We start from the raw sequence: 24,876 nt of genomic DNA on the forward strand, positions 1-24,876 counted from the left end.
TTATGTTACTCTAATAAAACTCATGATTTGATGTCTGCATTGTTAATTATGATTAACAATGCAAAATTTTGTTCTGATTTTCAAACATTTTCTTACTGAAAATGTTTTGATACATTAGGCAAAAATTTTAAGCTTGAAACAAGGATGATTTATTTAAAAGTATTCTCTTTTCTTTACTGATTGGTACTACAGGTTGAGTGCTACATTTTATGTTTAGACACAGAGGAAAAATTATCTTAGTCATATTTTTTGCAAGTAGTCTAATGGATATTATACTAATAAGATAATTAATTTAAAAAAAAAACACAAAACTGTGGCATTTGGGTAACCTTTATTCAAACTATTAATCAGTCATCATACATTTGTATGAATTTTTAGCTATTCAAAGTGTCATACGTGAGTATTTATTTTACCAATATTACACAAATTGTAACCTATATTCACATTTTGTACAATGTTCATCTAGAACATTCAGGGATGAATGTAACCAACATTCATTTTTGAATCCCTGACACTCAGATCTATTGAGATTATAAAAATGCATGCTTCAAGCTAATCACATTTATATGTGACTAGCTATGATAGTGCCTAACAGCTGAATTGAATTGCAACTTAAAAAAAAAAAAAAAAAAAAAAAAAAAAAAAAAAAGAGAGAGAGAGAGAACTGGAATCATTTAGTCATTCTAGGGAGGGGTGGGATCCCTTTCTATGATGTTAATTAAAAGAAAGGGGACAAAAGACTCCAGAAATAATTTTACTATTACATCTTCTCACATCTCTAAGTTTGCCTACAGGAAACTAAAATAACAGCAAATGTGAGAGATAACAGGCAATTTTGATATTCATAAAATCACAAATAGAGCAGGTTTTATGGCAAAATAACTGTTCATCAAGAACTACATAGCTTTGGTCAAGGCTACAAAAATGCCCTTTCCTAGACTAAAGTTTAAACAACATAACTGACTATAACCAATGACAAAATTTAACAGTATAAAAATTGTGGCATAGTGAACATAAAACAATACAATGGCTAAGAAGAGTTAGCACCTTTGAGGATTGAATAACTGCTTTATTCTTTGCTATGACACATCTAAACTTAAAAAAAAGTTTTTACATAAATAAATTAAAATTCTTATTGCATACTACTTAATATAATCCCTTCACACACACACACACACACACACATGACGCGCGCGCGCAAACACACACACACACACACACAAACAGAAAGTTAAGTCAAAGGTTAGACCTTTATAAATTATGTAAATTTATTAGACAAACAGAGGAAGAATTTAGTATAGACAGGCACGAAGAAGTACAAGTCAGTTCTTAATTTGGCTTCAATGGATTAAGGCTTAAAATTACTATCACTATTAACATGCTCTGCAATAGTAATACCATGGAAACCAAGGTGGAATTTCAACTCATTCATATAAATCAATTTCATAATTAGTAACTTTTACACTTGAAAAAGTTGACACACTCAGAATTCAAGTAACCAATCTGTACACGGTTAAAAAAATTGTTTTTAAAATATCTGTATATGTACACACATGCATTCACAAAAAACTTTGATATATCATCAGGCATTGTCTATAAGCCTCCTTACCCATAATCATCCAGGACTAATTATATTAATAACTTGGCCTCTGCTACAAGTAAAATATAAAACTGTTTCTCATACTATCTCTGGCAGAAATTTGGCAAAAGATAACCTGAGGTTAATTACAAACATACTAGAACCATTAACCTTGTGGCCTCTGCTGAATTACCATCACCTTGCTGAGAAGGCCAACTGAACAACTTTTGACAACAATGTAAAGGTTGGTGAATATAACAAGACAAGTCCTTGCTTTCAACTCTGAACCTGCTCAAGGCTCACTTGTTTCGTAACTGCCGACTAAATGTTCTAGGAGGAGGATCTGTGGAGGCCATCACTGAAGCAAACCAAGCTGCAACATCCACATTAGCAGTTTCATACCGCTTAATAAACTGATGCTCCTGTGAAAACAGAGAAACAATAAGAGTTTTAACTTAGGATAGATCATTGTCATTGTTCACAAATTATTATTTATATATCCAAGGCTAAAAATGCAATTTGAGCATGAGTACACATACTTCAGCTTGTGAGCCAAACTGATAAACACTGCAAAGCAATTAGAAAAATATACTCAAGTATTTTTAAATCAATACTTTAAATAATGAAATCCCTCCCCTTGTAAATATAAAAAAGTATATTTTACGTAACCTTTAAGTGCAGTTATAAACTTTTTCTGAAGAATCATGCAAAAAGTAGTGAATGATAATCCATGAAATGTGAATGAGAGTATGAAGGTAGTGGCTGAAAGTAATGTGGATGATGAAGTCACAGTGGGGAGAGAAAAAGCACACTAACATGGAGTATTTCACAGGACAAAATGTGAGCTTGAGCAGCTGGAGAAATGACTGACATGCACCAAGTGGTTAGCATATCAGCTATTCAGCCAAAAGGCTGCAGGTTCGAATCCCACTGTGTGCATGGATGTTTGTGATTGTCTGTAAAAATACTAGTGGCGGGCGGTAGATGGTGTTGGTGTAATTGCAGTTCATTGGTAGCTTTGAGTGGTACAGAGAATTGTAGAGTAGGTGCCCTCCTTCAATGAGTCATTGGACTCCCTGGATTTAGAGAAAGATGTTGAAAGTTTTTTCCACTTCGTTAAATTATAATAAATTTAATTTAATCCTTTATCCAAGTGTAAGCAAACAAAGTTTGAGCCTGAAGTATCTTCAGGACCAAGGCAACTCATGGTAAAGGTGGGCTAAGCTCTCATCCCTTGTGGACATGTATAATACTATGCATTAAGGGAAGGGCCACTACCCAGACCGGTTTCAACCTTTATTGAGGTCTCATCAGTGGGAGCCAGACCCAGAGGTGGTGATACTAAGGTGGAAGTAATGGAGAAGTCATATTTACCAAAAGAGTTGCCAAAAGGTGTCTCACCTTATTATTAAATTACTCTGGATTTAGAGAATGATGTTGGAAGTTTTTTCCCACTTGGTTAGACTATAATAAATTTAGTTTAATCCTTTATCCAAGTGTAAGTAAACAAAGTTTGCACCTGAAATATCTTCAGGACTGAGACTTCAATAAAGGTCAAAACTGGTCTGGGTAGTGGCCATTCCCTTAATTTTTTTTTTTATGTTGGGCCCATATACAGGAATTTGGTTGGTCAACCTATAGTACGTTAGTACCATATATGGGTGGTGGGTTGCGAAAGGAGAAATTTGTTTACATTTGATTTGAATGCCTGTATGTTGTATTCCTTGGGAAATACGTCTGGGGGAAGACTGTCTCCCACAGTACTGCAGTAGTAGGGATGAATGAGGAGGAAAAGACACTTGTTCTGTGGGTTTCGAGGTGTACTGTGAAAGGATGTTGGGTGGCAGCTGTACGTGTTTCAATGGGCATAGTACAGGGTGGGGGAATTATTGATGCTGTTTCAGATGAGCATTTTCCATGGAAATATTTATAGAATATACAGATTGCAGAGACCAAGCGTTTATGTGAAAGAGGGGGGGGGGTGAGTTGGTGAGGGATTTATTAGTCTAATTGCTCTCCTCTGTACTAAGTCATGCATTTTGAGGGAGCTTTTTGGAGCCCCACTCCAGATGTGAGAAGTATTCGAGAGCTGGGCAGATTTGCAACTTGTATAGTGTTAACAGCGGTTTAGAGGAGCGAAAAAGAAAACCTAGTTTTTTGGAAGCTGAGGATGCAATGGTGTGATGTGTTTATGCCAGGAGAAGCTTGATAAACTAATTCCGAGAAGAGAAATTTCATCTTGTCTGAGAATTTGAGTGTTATCGAAAACAATGCTGGGGGAAAATGTTTTTTTTGTGAGAAATGAGACAGAACTGGGTTTTACTAGCGTTGAAGTTGACAAGGTTATCTGAGCCCCATTGGCAGATGGCTTGGAGGTCAGAATTAAGGGCAGTGGTGGTTGATGTTCTGTGGGTTGAGGTGAGTTGTGTAGAGTAGGGTTTGTCAAATGAAAGGGAGGAATGTAATGTGCTGTCATCTGCAATACTGTGTATTGGGTTAGAGGTCAACTGAAGTAGGTCATTGATATATAGAAGGAAGAGGGTCGGTGAGAGAACTGAACTTTATGGGACCCCAGCATTAGTTGGATGGTGAGAGGATAGGGAGCTGTCTACCATCACACATAGTGTGCGTTCAGACAGGAAGCAGAAGTCCTGAGGCAGTCAGGTGCATGGATGCTTGCAGACATGTATAATACATAGCATTATACATGTCTGCAAGGAGATGTGCTTTGCATTATGGGAGATACTAAGACAAGTGATGAGAGCTTAGTCCACCTTTACCACAAGTTGCCCCAGTCCTGAAGATGCTTCAGGCACAAAGTTTGTTTGCTTACACTTGGATAAAGGATTAAACTAAATTTATTATAAAGGAGAGGAGTTTTTGGCATTGGTCAGCTCAACTTGGTCAAACAATTACGGTCATCAGCAAGACCTTGCTGACAATGATATAGAGATAGAATGTAAGAGATATTTTATTTTCAGAGAGGACAGAGGGAATAAAACAAGACAGAATAGGATAGGATGAGGGATATTATTAATGATAGCTGAAGAACTCCAACAAAAATAGAAGTTAAGGAGGATTTTAGACCTAAGGGAGATAGTTCAGGTTCATTTGAGGCTATATAGTGTAAGATAAATGCCAACAGGAAAAATATGTTGTTGGCTGCATCTATAGACCTGGGGAGTTCAAGTGAAGATGTGGATGCTATGCACTGGCAGGTTAGAACAACGAGTGAAAGCCAACAATTATCACACTCACCTGAAATAGCATGTCATGGAGAAGACCGGGGATTTGAAAGTGTTGGATCTGATAACAGGGAGGAAAGTGACAGTGCTTTGTTGTTCTGGGAGGTTGTCCAACATATGAAATTCACAGTCAAGGAAGGATTTATGTGAAACCACAAAACTGGTAATTATAACAAACTTAGATGGAAGGGTGGAGCAGTGCCATTGTATAAGAAGCTATAAGGAAAGAATGTCAGTATGACATGAAAAGTGAGTAGGGATTGTTTGAGAAAGGTAGTATCAGACTGCATATCTAGTGACAGGAAGGAAATCCAAGTGGGAGGGAGGGGGGGTAAATGGAGAAGTAGCAATATAAAATATGAAGCAGAAGTTGGGAAAAAACATTGTGGAGGGAATATAAACAAAAAGATGATCAGCATGCTCACAACAATACAAAATGCAAGCAAGAAGGGTGACTAGTAAGAATGCAAAATTCCTGATTGCAATCCTGTTGAGTGTTATCTACAACCATACTGACACTACTTGTTTCATTTAGCAGTCTTTCAAAGTAATTACTCCAGATATCTAGAATATCTTTATCTTCAGTTTTCATATCACTTTTATCATCTCTAATTCCCTTTACAGTACTTTTTTCCCCTCCATTTCTAAGCATCCCCCCCCAATAGTCCCCAGAATATTTTGCTACCTTCCTAATATTTATTTTCTATGATCTCACCAAAGTCTTCCCATGACTTTCGTTTAGCTAGTTTTACACAGTGCTTCATGTTCTTACATTTTTCTCTGTATTTTTTTTTACACAGCGCTTCATTTTCTTACATTTTTTCTCTGTATCATCTAAGCGTAACTTACCAGGAACTTTTGATACGCTTTCTTCTTTTCCTTGACTGCCTCTTTAACTTCCTAAGTCCACCATAGAGTTCTAATTTATCTATCCTTAGAGTCAACCTCACCATATGCCTGAATCAATCAATGTTTTCTTTGCCACTAAATCTCTAAGGTTTGGTTCTTGTTTTCAAGTTCTTTCATTTTCTTCTTTAATGATGTTTGTATATTCAGTTTGTATATTCAGTCCAGTTCACCTCTGAAAACTGCAACTTTGATTTGTTTTAAAAACTTTCTTACACACTCTTCTTTTCAATATGAAATTCAATTTTATCTGCTCAAAACTAAATAGTGATTGCTTTCTATTTCAAATATATACTCTCTGTATACTCTTGTGTCCTGAACCAGTTGGAAAATATTGCTACTGAGTATAACATAGTCAATGACTTTTTGTATTTCTGGAATCTTCTCTCCATGTGAATTTGTGTACATTTTTATGCTGGAACATGGTGTTAGTAAAAACTAACATGTTCCAACATACATTATTAGCTTTGATCGTTTTTCCAAAAATTTCTATATGTCTGTAATTATTTCCTACTCAGCTGTTTAAATCTTCAGCAAGGCCCAATTTTTCTTTTTTCATTGAACCAGCTGCCTTCTCTAATGCTTCATACTTCATCGATTTCTTCCTTGGTGGAACTTTCTCTGGGATCATAAGCACAAATAAATCTCATTGCCCAGTTCTCCATTCTGATATTTGCTCACATCACTCTACTTGATACTGTCTGCCATTCAAGAAGATTATCCTTGTATTTAGTTTGAATACTATAGCTACTCCCTCTTTTCCTGATTGTTGTTGCCTGAATGTGCAGGTTGTATTTGTTGCTAAAAAAGGTCTCACTTGTTTTTTTGTCTTCTTCGTTTTACTCATGCCTATTATCTCGATCTGGTACTTATCCAATTCTTCTGTTAGTTCGATTTCTTTTCCATTGATGCTTCTCATGTTGATGGTGCCAATCTTGATCTCTGATGATGTTGATTTGGAGCTTGGTTTTGTTCAAGTAGCTGACTTTTTGTGGTTCGCTCTGGTTCTCTGACAAAAACAAAGGGGGCCTCGTTTAATCGGGTGATGCTCTAGCTGGCACGAAATTCTGTCATGTTGTACCATCATTTTACGTTGTGGTTTAAGTCAATAAGAATACAATTTGGTTGGCTAAATCCCAAATTTCCAGCCTATCTTCATTAATTCAGTATCCAGGTAGATACCTAACAGGAAGCACCATGAGGTGAAGAATTTTGGTGCATTAGGTCAGAAGTTCCAGTTGGATCTCCACATTTCTTAAAAAACTACATGGAGATCTTTTCCCAGTTATATAGCTTTGACTAAATGAAAATTACTCTTATCAAATGAATATTTTTCTTTAAGTGTATCTGATTTTTTATAAGAATGATGATCACTTGCAAGTAATGCAAAATGAAATGTTGTTTGAGAATACTTGACTATTTGTTTCAAAATTAATCTGCAGATGCAGGGTAGATTTACTTTATAACAAGGGTGAGAGATAAATAGTGATTCCTTTCTGTTGTAAAAGGTTGGAATTACTCCATATTTTAGAAACAGCAGCAAGCCATATCGTTGAAGGAATTAACTTATTTAATTAATGGCGGCCTGGTTGGCCGAGTGGTTAGTGTCTTCACTCTCCAGCCAAGAGGCTGCGGGATGTTTGCGATTGTCCTACGAACTTTGTGGGGAAAGGGAATCTGCAACCCTACCACTTATTCTAGCAGAAGACATCATTGCCAAAAAACCATGTGAGGTACGGCAGTGACCATACAGCGTCTACAGCAGTCAAGTGAAAAATTAATTACACAAGGCACCATCTCCTGGTTTTTTTATTACATTCATTGGAGCCTTGCCATGATCAAATAACTTGATAATGAATGAGATAATGTTTAAAAAAAAGTTTAAATTCTACAAAGAAAATAAGGCAATACATTTTTAATGCATTTAGAATGAGGCTGAAATTCATTCGCCACTTGTCTCTGATAACTCACCTGTTGCAAGTGGATTTCTGAATCCCCGTGTGTGTCGTCATCATCATCATCAGCGATTGTCAATCCACTGCTGGATGAAGGCCTTTCCAAGATGACTCCAAAACTGTCTGTCAATGGCTTCCCTTCCCCATGCCACTCTTACAAATCTAATGAGATCATTAATCCACCATACTCTCATGGAATTCAATTGTAGTTCTTTTGTCTGTCGTTGATCTAATCTTCCTGCAATATACCGAGCCCATTGCAACCTCAGAAGTTTCACTCTATGATGTCAGAGACTTTGGTTTTTGATTTCTTATCCACATATTCCTTTTATGATGCAGTCTTGTGATACCAAGCATAGTTCTTTCCATACAAAATTGTGTTCTTAATTTTTAAATTTCCTTTGCATTTAGTGTCCATGTTTTACAGCCATATGTCAATATAGGAAGAATACATTGGTTAAAAACTTTCCTTTTTCATGCTTAATGATAATTGGCTTTTGAATATTGACTGTAATTTTCCAAATGCAATCCACGCAAGCAATTTGTGTCTTAATTTCATCTGTGGTATTTTGTTCCATTGATATTCATTGTTCTAAGTATATGTAACGATCTGCTTATTCAATTTTATCATTATTGATTTTTATTTCTGACTGTGTGTGTGAAATTAATATGAATAAATGGTGGTGGTGGAGGTGGGCGGCAGATGGCGTTGATGAAGATGATTCATAGTAGAGGTTCGGTGTAGTGGTTGAGACAGTTGTAAGTGTCCTCCTGCGATGAGTCTTCGGATTCCTTGGAGGTATCAGGAATAATAATAATAATAATAATAATAATAATAAACAAATTAATTAATACTGACATGTTACGAATGATGTATGCCATCTGAGAACTATGGAATAGTAAAAAAGAAAAAAAAATCCTTCCCATTTCACAGTGCAAACTTTTGCTTGCTGTTATTTTGCTAAATGAAATATTAATATTCAGCATTTGAATTTTTATTTCTTTATGCACTTTTATTTTTATTTTCTGCTTCAATTTCTTTTAAGAAATTCATATTCCAAACAAGTATCGTTAATTTTTTTTTTCTTTCATCGTATTTTGTTTTTCTGTATGTACTATTTATCTGATTTTATTTATAGATGTACTTACTTGCTTTATTATTATTATTCTTATATAGGCACTTCCATGGAGTACAAAGACTCATTGAGGGAGATCCAAACTATCCACACAATCTATCACACCTTTTATTGAACCCATTAACAGACAAAGCACTAACAATTGACTGTGGCAACTCCTTCCACTCATTCACAACTCTCCAAGCAAAAAAAACTAGTCCTCACGTCCCCTACTAACCAGACTTTAACTCAAATTCCAAGGGTGACCTGTTGTCCCCCCCCCCTCCCCCCACACAACCAAGTGCTGAAACATTTCCTCTGCATAAATCCTATAAACCCTTTAAGTAACTTAAATGTTTCTAGCATAACCACCTCTTTTTCACCTATCAACCAATTTCTGCAGTCCACACACTCTCAATCTATCCTCATATAGAATGTTCCACAGGCCACTCACCATCTTGGTTGCTCACCTCCAAATCCTCTCCACCACTTCCATAACCCCAAGAAACCCAGGAGACCAGACCTGAGCACAGTAATCTAGATGTGGACATATCAAGTCCTTATGAAGAGGAATAGCAACTTTCTGATCTCTACTTGTTAGTGTATTCTTCAACAGCCAAGTAATCTTATGAGCTACCTAGGCGATATGTGTTCTAAAATCCCTAGCTTCCTCTATTTCCTGGAATACAGTTCCATCAATGTGGTACACAGCTTGTAATATATTTATCCTAAAATGCATAACTTTACACATTTCGACATTAACTGACACCCAATTTAAATTGTCCTGAAAACTCTCCACATCACCTTAATTCACTCTTACTCTACCTAATTTTGTATCATCAACAAACAACTGAATATTTCCTTTCAGGTTGTTTCTGATATCACTCATGCACAAATTAAACAGTTGTGGTCCTAGCACTGAACTTTGTGGCACACCATTAGTCACTTGCTTTTGCCTGGCCTCTGCTCCTCCCTATACCACTTTTTGATATCTGTCCAACAACCACTCCTTTGTGGTTGTTGGACAGATATCAAACAATCCACACAACAAGTGTCATATCCATCCCCATTTGTTCTAATTTGCATAACAGAGTTCATGTGGTATTCTGTTAAATGCCTTTGCAAAATCCAGCAGAATCATCATTAGTCATTTCCTTTATCCAACTCAGCTGTCACTTTACTATAAAAAAGTTAGTAAATTACTAAGGCATGACTGACCCTTCACAAAGTCATGTTGTCTCTCAGAGTATCATAATCTTATCCACCCATTCTTGAATTTTCTTTTTGACCAATTTTTCCAGCACTTTAATCACCATTCCTGTGATCCCTCCCTTTTCCTCCTTGCTTCCCTCTGTTTTCTATATGCTTGTGCTCTAGGTTAACAATCTTTCATGGGATAGAGGGATGACAAAAAAAAAAAAAAAAAAAAAAAAAAAAAACACCTGTACTTATTCAGAAATGAACATAACATTCATTATTCTGCTAAAAGTTGAAAAATGAGAGAGAGAATTTTCACCCTCATTTGCTTACTTGGTATCAAATAGTGGTATCTCGCTAATCCGAACTAATAAAAACCGTGCTTGTTCGGAATAACGAATTTTCTCCCAAGAGACAACAACAACTATCATTTAAGGCAAAAATAATCAGATTCTAATGGTACATCAATTTAATTATGTAAATAAATGAAGTAACTTATAGAAAAAAGCTACTGTACTGTAATGTAAAACTTAAAATAAGAATACAGTACACAAGTTTTATTTTAGTAAAAATTTAGTTTGTATGTACCTGTATTGTTGAGGATTCTGATTTAATAAAATTGCATAGTTCAGTACATAACTTAATTTGCATAAAAATTTTTTGTACACAACACAAAAAAAAATTTTTTTTTTTTATTTCTTTGCGAAAAAGTCAGCGATTTTCTTTTGCTTCTTGGAAGCTAAACATATTTCAAATGCTTCTTCTCAGTGCTGCATTAGCAATAAAATTTTGTGGGATGGCATATCATTCTGCTTAGCCCATTCTATACACACATTAAAACTGTCAACTGCCTCTTCGTATTTTTTTTTTTTTTTCGAGTTCTTTATCATTATCATCGTCATCAAATTCATTCTGTAGAGTCATATTTATAATTTCAGCATCTGATTTGATTTTGAATTCACTTTCGGTTCTACCTGTAATCCATTCCATAACATCTGTTTGTGAAATTTCAACATCTGGATTTATAATTTTAACCAAATTTTGCATGTTTTGAATTTCCTCTTTTTGTGTATCACCACAGTTATCTTGGTAAATTCTAGAAGGCCACAGTTTTTCCCATGACTCTCGAATTGCTTCAGGTTCAACGGCTTCCCAAGAAGCAGCAACTGAGAATGCTACATCCTTCAAATTTATATTTTTTATTCAATAATCAAAGAAAAACAGCATTATACACAACCAGGCTTTAGGCTAAGTTGTTGTTGTTGTTGAAGGAACATACAGATACCCAAACATTGAGCAATAGTGGTGACTAATCAGTTCATTAACGATAGTGGTGATTCATGCCGACAATACAGTACGTACTGTACAATATAAAAAAGCAAACGTGAGCACACAATAAATCAAAATAGGCTTACAGTATAACCGTACAATCGACAGTATGAAAAAAATACCGTACTGTAATAATAATAAAATACATAATAACAGTTAAAATAATTATTAAATAAAAATAATAGCACACAAAATAATAATACGTAATAAATAAAACTGTTTATCTTTCCAACCGCAGTTCGGATTACTGGAGGGCTCAGACTAAAGCGGTTTGGATTAGCAAGATACCACAGTAATTGATTTATTATCTTTCCTCACAATGAGGTTCTAATATCAATTTGATGCCTTTTATGAGCTTGTATTTAACTGAATTATACCTTATCTTACATATCAACAATAAAAATCGTGTATTTATATGTCTGCATTTTGTTCATGTGCATTTTATTGGTGGTTACAATTTTAGTTATCAATTTCATAAAATTTCTATAAACTTTTCCAAGTACTGAATTATGAAATTCTCTACATCACTATAAACTATAGAAAAGTACTTTCAAATGAATGAAAACCATTTGTATGGGAATGGGAAAACTGACTATGTCCAACTGATACACAGCATGAACAGGCCACTGAATTAGAAACTTTTCTTAACACAGTTGTTTCCATATAGGCATGCAATTATCAATACTGATCCTCTTCAATTATCGGTGCATAGTTCAGTAAGATATGGGTTGGGCCTTCATTAATGCTTTTGTAAATTGCTTAAAAGTTCTGTTCGTTCATACAAGCTTTCTCAGGTGATGGGAGGGAGGGGCCCCCCTCATTCTTGATAGACTGTCTTAGGACCACAGTTAAGCCTTTTAGACAAAGAATGTGGGTTGATTTTTTCACTGATCAAACACTCAGGATATCTCAGCTTTTGAGAACCCAAATGAAATTTTGAAAACACATTTGAAAATTTCAAAACAATTTTGAAAATAGCAGAGCTGTTTTCAAAATTGTGGCTCCAGCCAGATGGGCACTCACAATAAGTTCTTTATCAAACTCCAAAAGATCCATGTTTACCATTGACCAGCATTATTCTTAAATAGTTGCCTAGAACACGTGGTGTCACACATGACCAAGTATTTTGCATAGACATGGCACAAGTGGCGTTTATGTACTTCTGCATAAAGGTTTCTAATTCAATGGCCAGATGTGTATGATATGAACGATGTCACTAGATTATTGCAAAGCACACCTTTTTATAGCTGTCTCAATTAATTTCCATATTTGTTGAAGAAATACATAAAGAAAAGTTTGCTTCAATTATTTTTGATTCATCCTTCTGACCACATATGATATTTATATAGCCACAGTGACACTAACATTCCTCTTTAAAAATTCAGTCAGATTAGCCAAGTGGACAGCATGAATTCAGATTCATACACCATATGTGCATGGATGAATTTTGCTATCTGGTGTAAGATCAACATCCTGCTTACTGGAGATTTTAAGTGACTGAAAAAAGTTGCATAATTGGCCTCAAGAGTAGGGTGTCTGGATAATCTAACCAGCATAAAAAAACACAACATATTCCCATGGAAAGGCTTAGACGTTGGTTATGCATTTTTACTAAATAGTTTAAGGAAATTACAGCGTAAACTAGGATATACATTAAACAGCCACTCTGGTCTTGCTGACCATGTGCTGGATACCCACCATAGAATACGGTGGAAGAAAGCCACGATAATACACCATAGTAAATACAAATATGAAAGGCTTTTCATGGAATCAGCCTCAGCCCTAAGAAACAATCCAAACCTCAACAATTTGGCTGCATGAGACTGCCTCAAATTTGGAAAACCTACATCAGAAGACCTTCAGCCAAATCGCCCAAGAATACCAACATTGCCCGCTAGGGGACACCATCAGTACTTTAGGAGAAAGAATAGTTTCCTGTTTCTTCCTCATTTACTGTTTGTTGTGACTGCGTGCAAATGTCTTGTTCTTAAGTTCCTGTGAAAATGGCAACATGACATTGCCGAAATATTGGAAGTGTATTAAAATTTATTTTAATGTAGATCCTAGTTTACATTGTAATTTCCTTAAACTATTCAGTAAAAATACATAACATATTCAGAGAGAAAAACTTTTATTTATTATGTAAAACTTTAATAAATAACTTTTATGTCATATATTAATAATTTTAATACGTGACACCTCCAAGGAGTCCAAAGGCTCATCGAGAGAGGGTATTTACTCTAAAGCTCTCTGTCTCCACCACTCAATCCACCAACTACAGCAAACTGCAGCTACACCACCAACAACATCATCATCTACACCAACGCCATCTACTGCCCACCGCCACTGCTAGTATTTTCACAGACAATCATAAACATCCATGTCCACGGTGGGATTTGAACTTGCAGCCTTTTGGCTGGAGAGCGGATATGCTAACCACTCAGCCAACCAGGCCAGTTTAATAACTAGTTTCATAACTCTCATTATGTACATTCTCAAATTAAATTACAAAATTGGAAAAAGGTTGTATCAACATGGAAATTTCTAAATTAACTGTTATACATCAAAGGAATTTAAACTAGATGATGAGTATAGCAACGATATGTCAGACACATGGCTCACTATTGCAATCTTCTGTCATAGCCTAATTCATAGCTACATAAGTCTTTAATATATGCCAATCAAGAATGGTTTAAGATGAGACTTTGGTTTTTGTTACATTGGGTTGGACATATAGCAGTTTCGTGGTTTGGAGAGAACTGTTTAACACCTAGTTTCATACATCTTATTGCATACATTCTCAGATTAAATTACAAAATTGGAAAAAAAGTATGGCATTCCTGTGAGTTGCCAAAGTACTTCTTGTTTTTCTTTGGTATTACAAAAAGCCAATCCTGATTTATGTGCTCTTTTCCTCTACATATGGAATATATTCTTTGAAACAGATTTCTCCTTATTGACCTATCTGTCCAACACAACAAATACCACATACACAGAAAATTTTGCACACTCCTAGTCATTTGAGAGAACAGTAGTGTCATATGGTGGCCTTCACTCTCTCTCTCACACACACACACACAACCATACCGATGAAGAAATTGAAGACTTCTATCATGATGTATCCCAACTTTACAATAAAGGAAAACATCATTTCAGAATTGTAATGGAAGACTTTAATGCTACAATTGGTATACAACAATCTGATGAAAGCTCAATGGGAAATTTTGGATATGGCATGAGAGATGGTAGAGGAGCAAGGTTAATAAAATTTGTAGAAAAAGAAAACCTGTACATTATGAACACCTTTTTTCAAGGAAAAAAACACATTGGAAGTGGATATGGAAAACTAGTCAAACTGACTTTATCCTCAGCAATAGGAAAAACATCTTTCAGGACTGCTCTGTTATAAACATCTTCAACATTGGAAGTGACAATTGTATGGTACGCAGTAAGATTCAAATAAACTGCCAAAAAAGAAAGAAGAAAAATGTTTCGAAGATCAAAGCAAAACATAGATGTACACAAACTCCGCATTAAAAAAGATATATTCTAACATGAACTAAACAACAGATCGGAAAAAAAAAAAAAAAAAACTTATTATAAATCACAATGCTGATCCATCAGAAAGTAATGACATTATTACCCAAAACCTTTTACTATGCTCACTTGAAATAGCTGGTACCACAGAACAGAAACAAAGACAAAATTTCTGAAAAAACAAAACAGCTTATGAAGAAACAAAGAGAAATGAAGCAATCAAATAACCTACAGAATAAAATTGAATACACTGAATTGCACAAAATGATCAGAAAACGTATCGCAGAAGAAATAAGAAAATTCAATTGTAAATTCATACAACAAACAAATGAAAACAACCATAGTCTCAAAAAAGCTAAACAGCACTAAACAGATGGTTTTAGTCAAACTACAAGATGGGCCCATAACCAAAGATAGATATGCTATAGCAAAAAGAATCGAAGAATTTTACTCAAGTATTATATCAGGATGACGAATTAAATGAAGAAGAAGACAACTATGAAATAGCTGAAGTACCACAGACTCTACCAGAAAAAGTTATGTGGAGCATCCAAAGCTTGCAAAATGGAAAAGCTGCAGGTGAGGATGGAGTTATAGCCGAACTTCTAAAAGCAGGTGGAGAAATGATCTACAAAATCCTATCAAAACTATTTAACCTTTTTCCAAGAACATGGAAGGCTACCCTAATTCTGATACATAAAAACAGTGAAGTAGAAGACCTGACTACTGATCCATCAGTCTACTATTGGGGTTTACAAAGTGTTTACAAAAGTCATAGCCTTTGTATGACTCTAGACCTAGCACAACCAAAAGAATAGGCAGGCTTTTGAAGTACTATGGACCATATTCAAATTGTACAACAGATTATCAAATGGTGTAAAGAATATCAGTTACCATATCTCTTGGTTTTACTGATTATGAGAAAGCATTTGATTCAGTAGAAACTTGTGCAATACTTAAAGCATTACGAAACCAACAAGTGGAGGATATATCAGGATCATTAAATCAATGTACACCAATGCCACAGCAGCAATTCAGGATCATTAAATCAATGTATACCAATGCCACAGCAGCAATTCAGGATCATTAAATCAATGTACACCAATGCCATAGAAGCAATTCATTTCAATGGAAACATCTCTACTGTGGAAATACAAAGAGGTATAAGACAGAGTGACACAATATCTCCAAAATTATTCACAGAGTGCCTAGAAAAAATATTCAAAGCTTCTTGATTGGGAAGGGAAAGGTCTGAAGATAAATGGAAGCTATTTAAGCCATTTGCATTTTGCAGATGACATAGTTATCTTTACTTCAACTGTGCATGAATTACAGACTCATATCCATGAACTCCAAATTGGCCTAAAGATAAACTAAAGAAAACCCAAGTTATGTTCAATAACTATGTCCAACTAGAAATAATAAAAATCAGTAATGATGAAAATAAACAAGTAGATCATTATATATACTTAGGACAATAGATACCAACGGAACAAAATATCATGGACAAAATTAAAAGATGCATGATGCTTGGTTGGAAAGCATTTGGAAAATTAACATTCAATATTCAAAAGCCAACTACCACTATGCCCGAAGACAAAAGTTTTTAACCAATATATTCTTCCTATATTGACATATGGCTGTGAAACATGGACACTAAAAGCAAAGAAAATTCAAAAATTAAGAACAACACAATTTAGTATGGAAAGAAGTATGCTTGGTATCACAAAAGGAATACATGAATAAGAAATCAAAAACCAAAATCTCTGACGTCATTGGAATAGTGAAACATCTGAAGTGGCAATGGGGTGGGCATATTGCTTGAAGACAAGATCAACGATGGACAAAAAAAGTACTGTATTGGATTCCACAAGAGGAAAAATGACCACAATGCCGACCTAAATCACAGTGGATTGATGATATCATCAGATTTGCAGGAGTGACATGGGAAAGGAAAGCCATGGACAAACAGTTTTGGTGGGTAGGGGTGGCACATAAATAGTAATCTTGGAAAGGTCTTTAGCAGTGGATTGACAATGGCTGATGATGATATATATAAATTTCAGGTTGAATATTATCTATGCTAGCTACATTTCCATATTACTTTCTAACAGCATGAAAGTTAACAAAAATTAATTAGTAAGTATTTCATACTTACTAATAGCATGAAAGTTAAAAAAATTCTCAACTTCATTTTATGCTTTGAAATAACAGCAGAAACTAGTAGTCACTCACTGGTTTCTACATGTCATTGTATATTTAATACACATGAAAACTTAATGCAAGTTGTTAAAAACATGTACTATACACGTGGAATAAGCTTTGCAATTACAGCAGTGATGCAGTACTTACCAAAAGCTTTTTATATTTTGGCCTTTTCCTATAATCTTTTGTTAAACTGCATATAGAAAATAAAAAAGAATTAAACGCTTATTATAATAATTACTGTGGGGATAGTATTAATTAATCTTTTATAAGTTGAAATCTTTTATAAAATTTGATGCGTCTTTTTCTGAAGGTGTAGTTATAGTACTGTATAATATTATCATTATACAATCACAAAAGAAAATTGCAGTTTTCATTCATGATCTACAGTTCAAACCCCCCCCCCCCACACACAAAGACAATCACATCTCTTACAATACAAGTTATACAATGAATAAAGCTATAGCATGAAGATAAACTATAACTCATAAATGAAATACATAAAAAATGCACAGTGCTTTCAAAGACTTGTGGGTTGCAATAAAGTTGATATTTTGCTGTGTTCTATGCAAGTAGGTTAATAAAATAATGATTAAAAAAAAAAAAAATTGATAGGTACATGTTGTCCCCCCCCCATTTTTTATTCTAAGAATGTTTTTCCTATGTTACACTTCTTTAACAACTCTTGATATCTACTTAAATATGAGAATATTTTTGCCATAATTAATATTAATACTGATAAGAGTTGCTAAAATCTCAGTCATTTTTTTCTTAACTCGTCCACCTGAATAGCTGCCACTTCATATTTACTGAAATTAAATATGAACAACAAATTATGATTAATCAACAATTTAATTGGCAAGAATGGTGCTATATTCTCAACGACAGTCTACCATCAAGTGAACAAAGCAAAATCAGTGCATTATTATTTCCAGAGATGTCCAAGGAGTCAGGGACTCAGAAGAGACCGATAAACACACCAGTTTTCAAATCTATTCTTGAATTCATTCATACTATATGCATTCACTACCTCCAAAGGCACCATTCCAATCAAACTCCACTCTATAAGAGAAACTTCATTCTCAACTTCCATGGATGCCTTTTTGTCTTCTCTCTCAAATGGATAAAATTAAGAATTCCATCTACTGGTATACTATGTGACCCTTTCAGAAGTTTGTAGGTCACTCCTTTGCACCCTTTTCACTATATCTGTATCACCTCAGAAACCAGGAGACCAGATCTGCACAGAGTCCAAAGAACAGAACAGTCCAAATGAGGTCACATCAAAGCGTAAAGAGGCAAAAATGATTTCCTTATCCTTACATGTCAATGTTTATTTTAATACTTTTATCTAATAGTTTAAAATTCAATCCCATATTCTCCAACTTATGCATCAGCCTTTCATTTTGTATCTGGTTAAGCCTTAGCAAAATCGAAAGGTATCATGATATATCCATTCCCTTTGTCTAACTCAACCATAACATTATTATAAAACATGAGCTGGTTGCTCAAACATGACCTTCTCATAGTAAACCCACGATGTTCTTTGAAAAGTACAGATTCACTGTATGAGATCTCTTACCAACTGTTACAAAATCTTCACTATCACTCCAGAATGACCACTGGCAACTGATCAACTGTCTGATTTTGTTACAATCCAGCTCACACCAGATAGCTTCAAACTCACTACTATATAGAAAACTGTTACTAATATCGCAATCATAGCTTTCTACCCTAACTGGACCTAAATATCCAATATCACACCAACTTCTCTGCTATCTTGCCCATCCTTCCTAAAACTACTGTATCCTTTAAGCTCAATACCAGTTAGCACATCTGAATCTGATAGCCAGATGTCTCACTAATGTCTACAATTTGAGGCCCAACATGTTCTCCAAGGTAACAAACTCTATCTCCTTTGTTTTGATACTCCTGCCATTCACGTACAGACATAGTAAGTTACCACCAGGGTTTTTGTGTACTCTCTTGTAGTTTGCATGACCCAGGTGGACAACTTTCAGATCCTTGTTCACATCTCATACTTCACTTGCGCAGATATTCTTGCAATTACTTCACAAGTCTGAGTTGGACAAGCACACAATCATCCTTTCTCCATATCAGGTCTCATACCAATATATATTTTCCCGACTCCTGATACCAAAGTACATTCCAATGCAGGCCATCCCTCTTACACAAATCCATTCTTCATTCAAACTCTCTTCACATATCCAAAAACTCGCAACCATCCTTTCCACACAGTCTATGCATTGAATCCTTTGCCATCACAGCCTTTCTTCTTAATTCAGTTCTATCATATTTTGGTAATATACTAATAATGTTCACTTTCCCACTCTTCACTCCTGCTTCTTCCAGCAATCCATTCATATTTTCTCTCATACTGTATTTATCACCAGTCAAATTGATTGTTCCTACTAGAACTACCATCTCTTATACTTTTCTTCTTCTGTTTTTAATTACCAATGTAAATTACTGAAAAACAGAAAAAAAGAAATGGAAAACATAGTCATCAACTGCATATTTCATAACTGAATTTGTATATCATATAATATCCTTGATATATCAACTCAACTTACCTGATTGTCATTAATTGATATTTCAGCTGCTTCAGTGTTGTCTCTCCTTTTGCTGTTTAACTTTCCTGTCCTTCCTATGTTTCTCTAAATGCTTCTTCACTTCCCCCCCCCCTGTAATTCCTACATCATTTGTCTAATAGTGTTTTAATCTTGAAATTTCAGAAGTTGATTCACCTTCAATAACCTGGTGTTTCTCTTCAGTGGGGGGAAACCTTATTCTCAAATTCGCTATGCATGTTAGTGTTCCAGTTTCTGGTGCACTAATTTCTGGTGCCATTTTACTGCACTAATTAATATTGCAATATCTCAAAAAATATGTTATGAAATACTCTAGATGCAATAAAAACACAAAAATCTGCAGTAGTATACTATAAAAGATTAATTTTTCTAAGAAAAGTACAATAAAACAGATAAAAATCATCCAATTTACATGAACATTACAAATCACTTCTTGCAATATAGCCTTGGACCCAAGACTATTTCATCATTTAAAATTACAGCCAAAGCAACTAAGGCTCCAATGTATTATGTCTGTTAATAGTAATAGCATAATTTACTGGCCAGTCTTGCTTTTCAGAAAGCAAGTTTTTTCCTGCTGAATGTGTCGAAGTGGGACAGATGATCTTGTGCTGTGCAAGTGGCTATCCAGGTCCCCCAGACCTGACCCCATGTGATTTTTATCTTTGGGTATTCATTAAAGATACTATTTATGTGCCACTCCTACCCACCAAATTGCAAGAACTTCAGCACAGAATTGTAGCAGCAAATTCAATAACTATTGACCACTTACAAAGAGTCTAGCAAGAAATGAACTATTGTGATGTGTCGTATTACAGGAGGTGCATACATAGAGTGCACGAATATTTGATAATTTTCCTGTCAGGTGATGGGAATTGGTTAAGAAAAGGTCTAAGTATGTTGGAATATAACTCATGTTTATATTGCTGGAAATAAATAATTCATAAACCAGTACAATCTGCTCCATTTTGAATAATCCTGTATTTGATTCTACATATATTTATGTAGATTATATCATTCTACATAGTATGAAACAGTTTAATTATGGTAAGAATTTGGGTAGTAAAATTGGTGATACCAGAACAAATTACCTCAGTCCCAGGCGTTTAGGAAGAGGCTGGCAAGAAGCTTGATTCTGTGCTATTAGACACATGCCACGAGTAAGACGACTTGTAAAAGTGATACAGGATGAGTGTTAATTCTGAAACATAAGCTCTTAATACAACAGGAGAGACACCATTTAGGCCAGAGGACACATTAATATTAAAGCTACCCGAGTACTTTTCTGATGTCCTTTTGATATAAGATCAGAAGAGGCATACTGAAGGTGGTATGCAGAATAGTAAGGGGGACTTGACTTGATTGTCTAAACAAGAGATCTGTCTTATCTTTAGGAGATGTTACCATTGTTTCATCAGGATAAGAGAGAGAAAAAGGTGAAAACATGGTAGGGCAGAAGCTTTGCCCAATAGCTTTGGCAAGGAACTAGAAAGTTTGACTATCATTTGAATAGCAACGAGCTTATTGCATTTCACTCTTACAAAGTTAGATTTACTTTGCAATTGTGATCTCATAATAGGCTGGAGTTTTTAGCTTGAGCCATCGAGTATATGTTGCATTTTTAGTTTGGCCTACTTTGGTACATTTGTTAGAAAACCAAGCCTTTGATATGGGTAGGGAGTTGAAATGGAAATAAAGTACTCATCTCACATGAACTGAGCTATTAGATCAGAGCAAATGCTTGGATCAGAAAAACAGATGCAATAATCAGACAGTAAAAAAGAGGCATAGAAATCCTAAAGATCATCCCAACTGGCACCACTGTAGTGCCATAGGATATGAGGCTGAGAGTAGGACAACATGTAGAAAATGTTGCATTCAAGTGTAGATATTTGCTAACTTTTTTTTTTATCAAAGTAAAAAAAAAAAAAAAAGTTATATGCATGCATAGACTAATATCCACGCATGATAAATAAGTTTCCATAAGTTCCAGGTAACAAGTCTTGTACCAAACTCTCTCCAATTATATCACTGACATTAGTTCTACAAAAGAAGAGCTAATATCACTGATATAATTGGAGGGAGAGTTGGTTAAGAAAAGGTCTAAGTATATTGGAAGAATGATGGAGATTATCTGGAACTGTGGAAACAATTCAGCTTTGTGAAGTTAGAGAAAGGGGACTTGTCAGAATTGTGGAATTAAACTCTCCAAGAAAGATTATCTCACAGTTTAAGTGATTAGACTGTGTGTGATCAGGATAAGAGAGAGAGATATATAGATAATTAGAGGTTAGTATAACCATCAGAATTAAGAGAGCAGTAGAAGTAGCAATGAAGCAAGGAAATGTTGAGCCAAAACATGGCATATCAGACCCGACAAAACTGCATGTACGACTTTTTATGCAAAGCATCATGCATAATGTACTATGAAAAATTTAAGTGAGCTATAGTCATAGAATATGCCAGTTGGAGTTCACTAATGAGAATAGGTCAGATTTGAATGTCTAAATGGTGGTAGGGCACATTGTTGATGTTGGTATTAATTAATTCCCTCCAGATGTTGGTGAAGCCATATGTTTTTTTTTATTTTTATTTTTTTTTATTTTATTTTTTTTTTTACAAGGTTTTGTTGAATTAAAAATTTTTTTTTTGTTGCATTTTTGATATTTTATATTTTTTGTTATATATTTTTTAAAACCAGGACGTCCTCTTAAACGATGACTTCTAAGGCCGGAACAGGCCATACTAGGCCTAAATCCTTGATACATATAATGATGATGATGATATATTTTTTAAACTGCAGTAACACTTTAACAATTCAGCTATACATGCAGTATAAAAAATAAAATTAAAAATAGTATATTAAAACAACACTTAGACTATTGTTCTCAGATTTGGTCCCCAGGATTTGAAGGGGATAAATTAACTATGGAAAGGGTACAAAGATGGTTTCAGGACTGTACAATTTTGGTTATGAGGATCAGCTGAGGGAATGTGGACTGCAGAGTTTGGTGGATAGAAGAAGGAGAAGTGATATGATTGAGACTTTTAAACTGTTGAGAGGTGGTTACAGGGTTGACATTGGGGAATTCTTTCGCTTGGTTGAACGGCGGGAAGGAGTGATGACAAGAGGCCATCCCTGGAAGTTACGAAAGGAAACTGTGAGCCAGAGGATGAGGAGTGGTTTCTTTGCATGGAGGGTGGTTGAACCATGGAATGCATTGCCTGATGGAGTGGTGAGAGCGAGAACGGTCAATGAGTTTAAGGAGTGGTATGATAGACTTTGTGTTTCTTAAGGGGGCCTCCCCTTGATAAGTCTTTTGATTCCATGGAGGCCTGAATAATAATAATAATAATAAAAGCATACAGGTGCAAGATGTTATATACTTGTATAAACACGAATTTCTTGTAAAAATTTAAAAATACTAGTATATATGATGTGTCGGAAAATCTGCCTGGGTGTATAAAGCCCAGATTAATATGAATGGTAAAATAATGACTGTGCTCATTAATATAATGAGGACAGTCAATTAAAATATGATGAATGGTTAAAATAGATATGCAATACTCATACATAGGCATATCACAAACTCCTTCCTTCAATAGGAAGGAGTGTGTGAGATGAGTATGATCTATGCAGACTGGAATGTAAAAGTTTAATTTCAGGTTTAATCTGGTATAGTTTCTTGTGTCTCTATAACATGATATCTGCTACTAGAATATCAATTTTTGTCTTAGCCTGAAATGCATATAGGGGTTAGGAAGATGATGATATCTTAGAGAATGCAAGCTCTATTGCATGATACTCACAGTATGCTTAGTACATTCTGGAGGGATCTGATAAGATATTATGCTGCCTGGGAAGACAGCTACACACCTTACTAGAGCATGGCCCAAGTTCCCAGCATCCCTTAAATGGGACAGAGGTGTGAAGAATTTCTGGGCTTAAAATGGTGTGTCCACTAAACTAGGAACCTGAATGTCAGAACTCCGTATGAAGCACGTAAGCTAAGAAATGCCATTCAAGAAATGAAAAGGCTTGGAATTGGGATTTTAGGAATGAGTGAAGTTAGGTGGCCAGGATAAGCCAAAACTCAAGTTGAATGACATGACAATGTACCATTCTGGAAGTAGCAAAAACAATCATCAAGACAGAGTTGGAATAATAATAACAAACAAAAGATGATAATAAGACACTGTTGACCTTCATCCCCCTACTCAGATAGGATGATGTTATTAAAACCAAAAGGTCAACCATTAGATATCAATCTTATACAGGTCTATGTCCCTACTGACAAGAATGATACTGAGATCAAAGAATTTTATGACCAATTAAAAGAACTAATGAAAAATACAAAGAAACATGACATTAACATTGTCATGGGTGATTTCAATGCTAAAGATGGGAAATGTAGAAGTGGAGATATAGTTGGCTAACATGGACTGGGGACAAGAAATGAGAGGAGATCGTCTTATTCAATTCTGCCAAGAAGAGGAACTAATAATCACAAACACATGGTTTAAGCTACCACCCCGAAGGCCACATACTTGGTCACCACAGGATAATAATTCAAATATAGTCAGAAACCAAATTGATTACTTGCTAATTAATCAATGACAGTGCAGTTACGAAACATCAACAAAAAAGATTTGATCTAGGAAAGTTAAAAAACACAGAGATAAGAAAAAAAAAACTGAGTCAAGATCTGAATCAAGAGACAGCACTTATCAAGAATGATGATGTCATGAGGGTTGATGAATCATGTGACAAATTAAAATCTGTCTTCAATAAAGAAATGTGTCAATACTTTGTGTCCTGATAGAGCAGTAAAAAAAAGATTGGATAACTGATGAAATTCTCTCTCTCTCATGGATCAACACAGATCATATAAAAGTTATAGTCTAATAAAATATAAAGAGGTTCAGAAAATTATTAAAGACAAGATCAAAGAAGCAAGAGAAATCTGGATAAACAAAAAATATAAAGAAATAAAATTTCTACAGGAAAAGCATGACAGTTTTAAAAATCTATACAAAAAGCTGAAAGACTTCAGGTATATTTAAGAAAAAGCAACTATGTATCCTTCAAAACAAAAAGGGAGAAATAATATCTGAAAAGGATGAAAAAATAAAGAATGGATGAAATATGTAGAACTCTTTACTGATAACTGACAAAACTACAAAATACTTATGAAC

General features: G+C 34.9%; 1 protein-coding gene across 2 annotated transcripts in view; it reads right to left on the minus strand.

Annotated features, from left to right (window-relative positions):
* Window positions 1-314: 314 nt before the first annotated feature.
* hep (hemipterous) overlaps window positions 315-24,876 on the minus strand; it is a 186,406-nt gene continuing 161,844 nt past the window's right edge. For both annotated transcript variants that reach the window (XM_090396523.1, XM_090396524.1), the window contains exons 9-10: window positions 17,216-17,261; window positions 315-2,001 (exon numbers count right to left, since the gene is read on the minus strand). In XM_090396523.1, coding sequence (XP_090252649.1) covers window positions 1,879-2,001; window positions 17,216-17,261 — 169 coding nt within the window. In that variant the 3' untranslated portion in view covers window positions 315-1,878. The remainder of the gene's footprint in view (window positions 2,002-17,215; window positions 17,262-24,876) is intronic.

Source organism: Typopeltis vanoorti, chromosome 8 (genome assembly GCF_054136105.1).
Source record: "Typopeltis vanoorti isolate ZY-2024b chromosome 8, IOZ_Tvanoo_1.0, whole genome shotgun sequence".
NCBI lineage: Eukaryota > Metazoa > Arthropoda > Arachnida > Uropygi > Thelyphonidae > Typopeltis > Typopeltis vanoorti.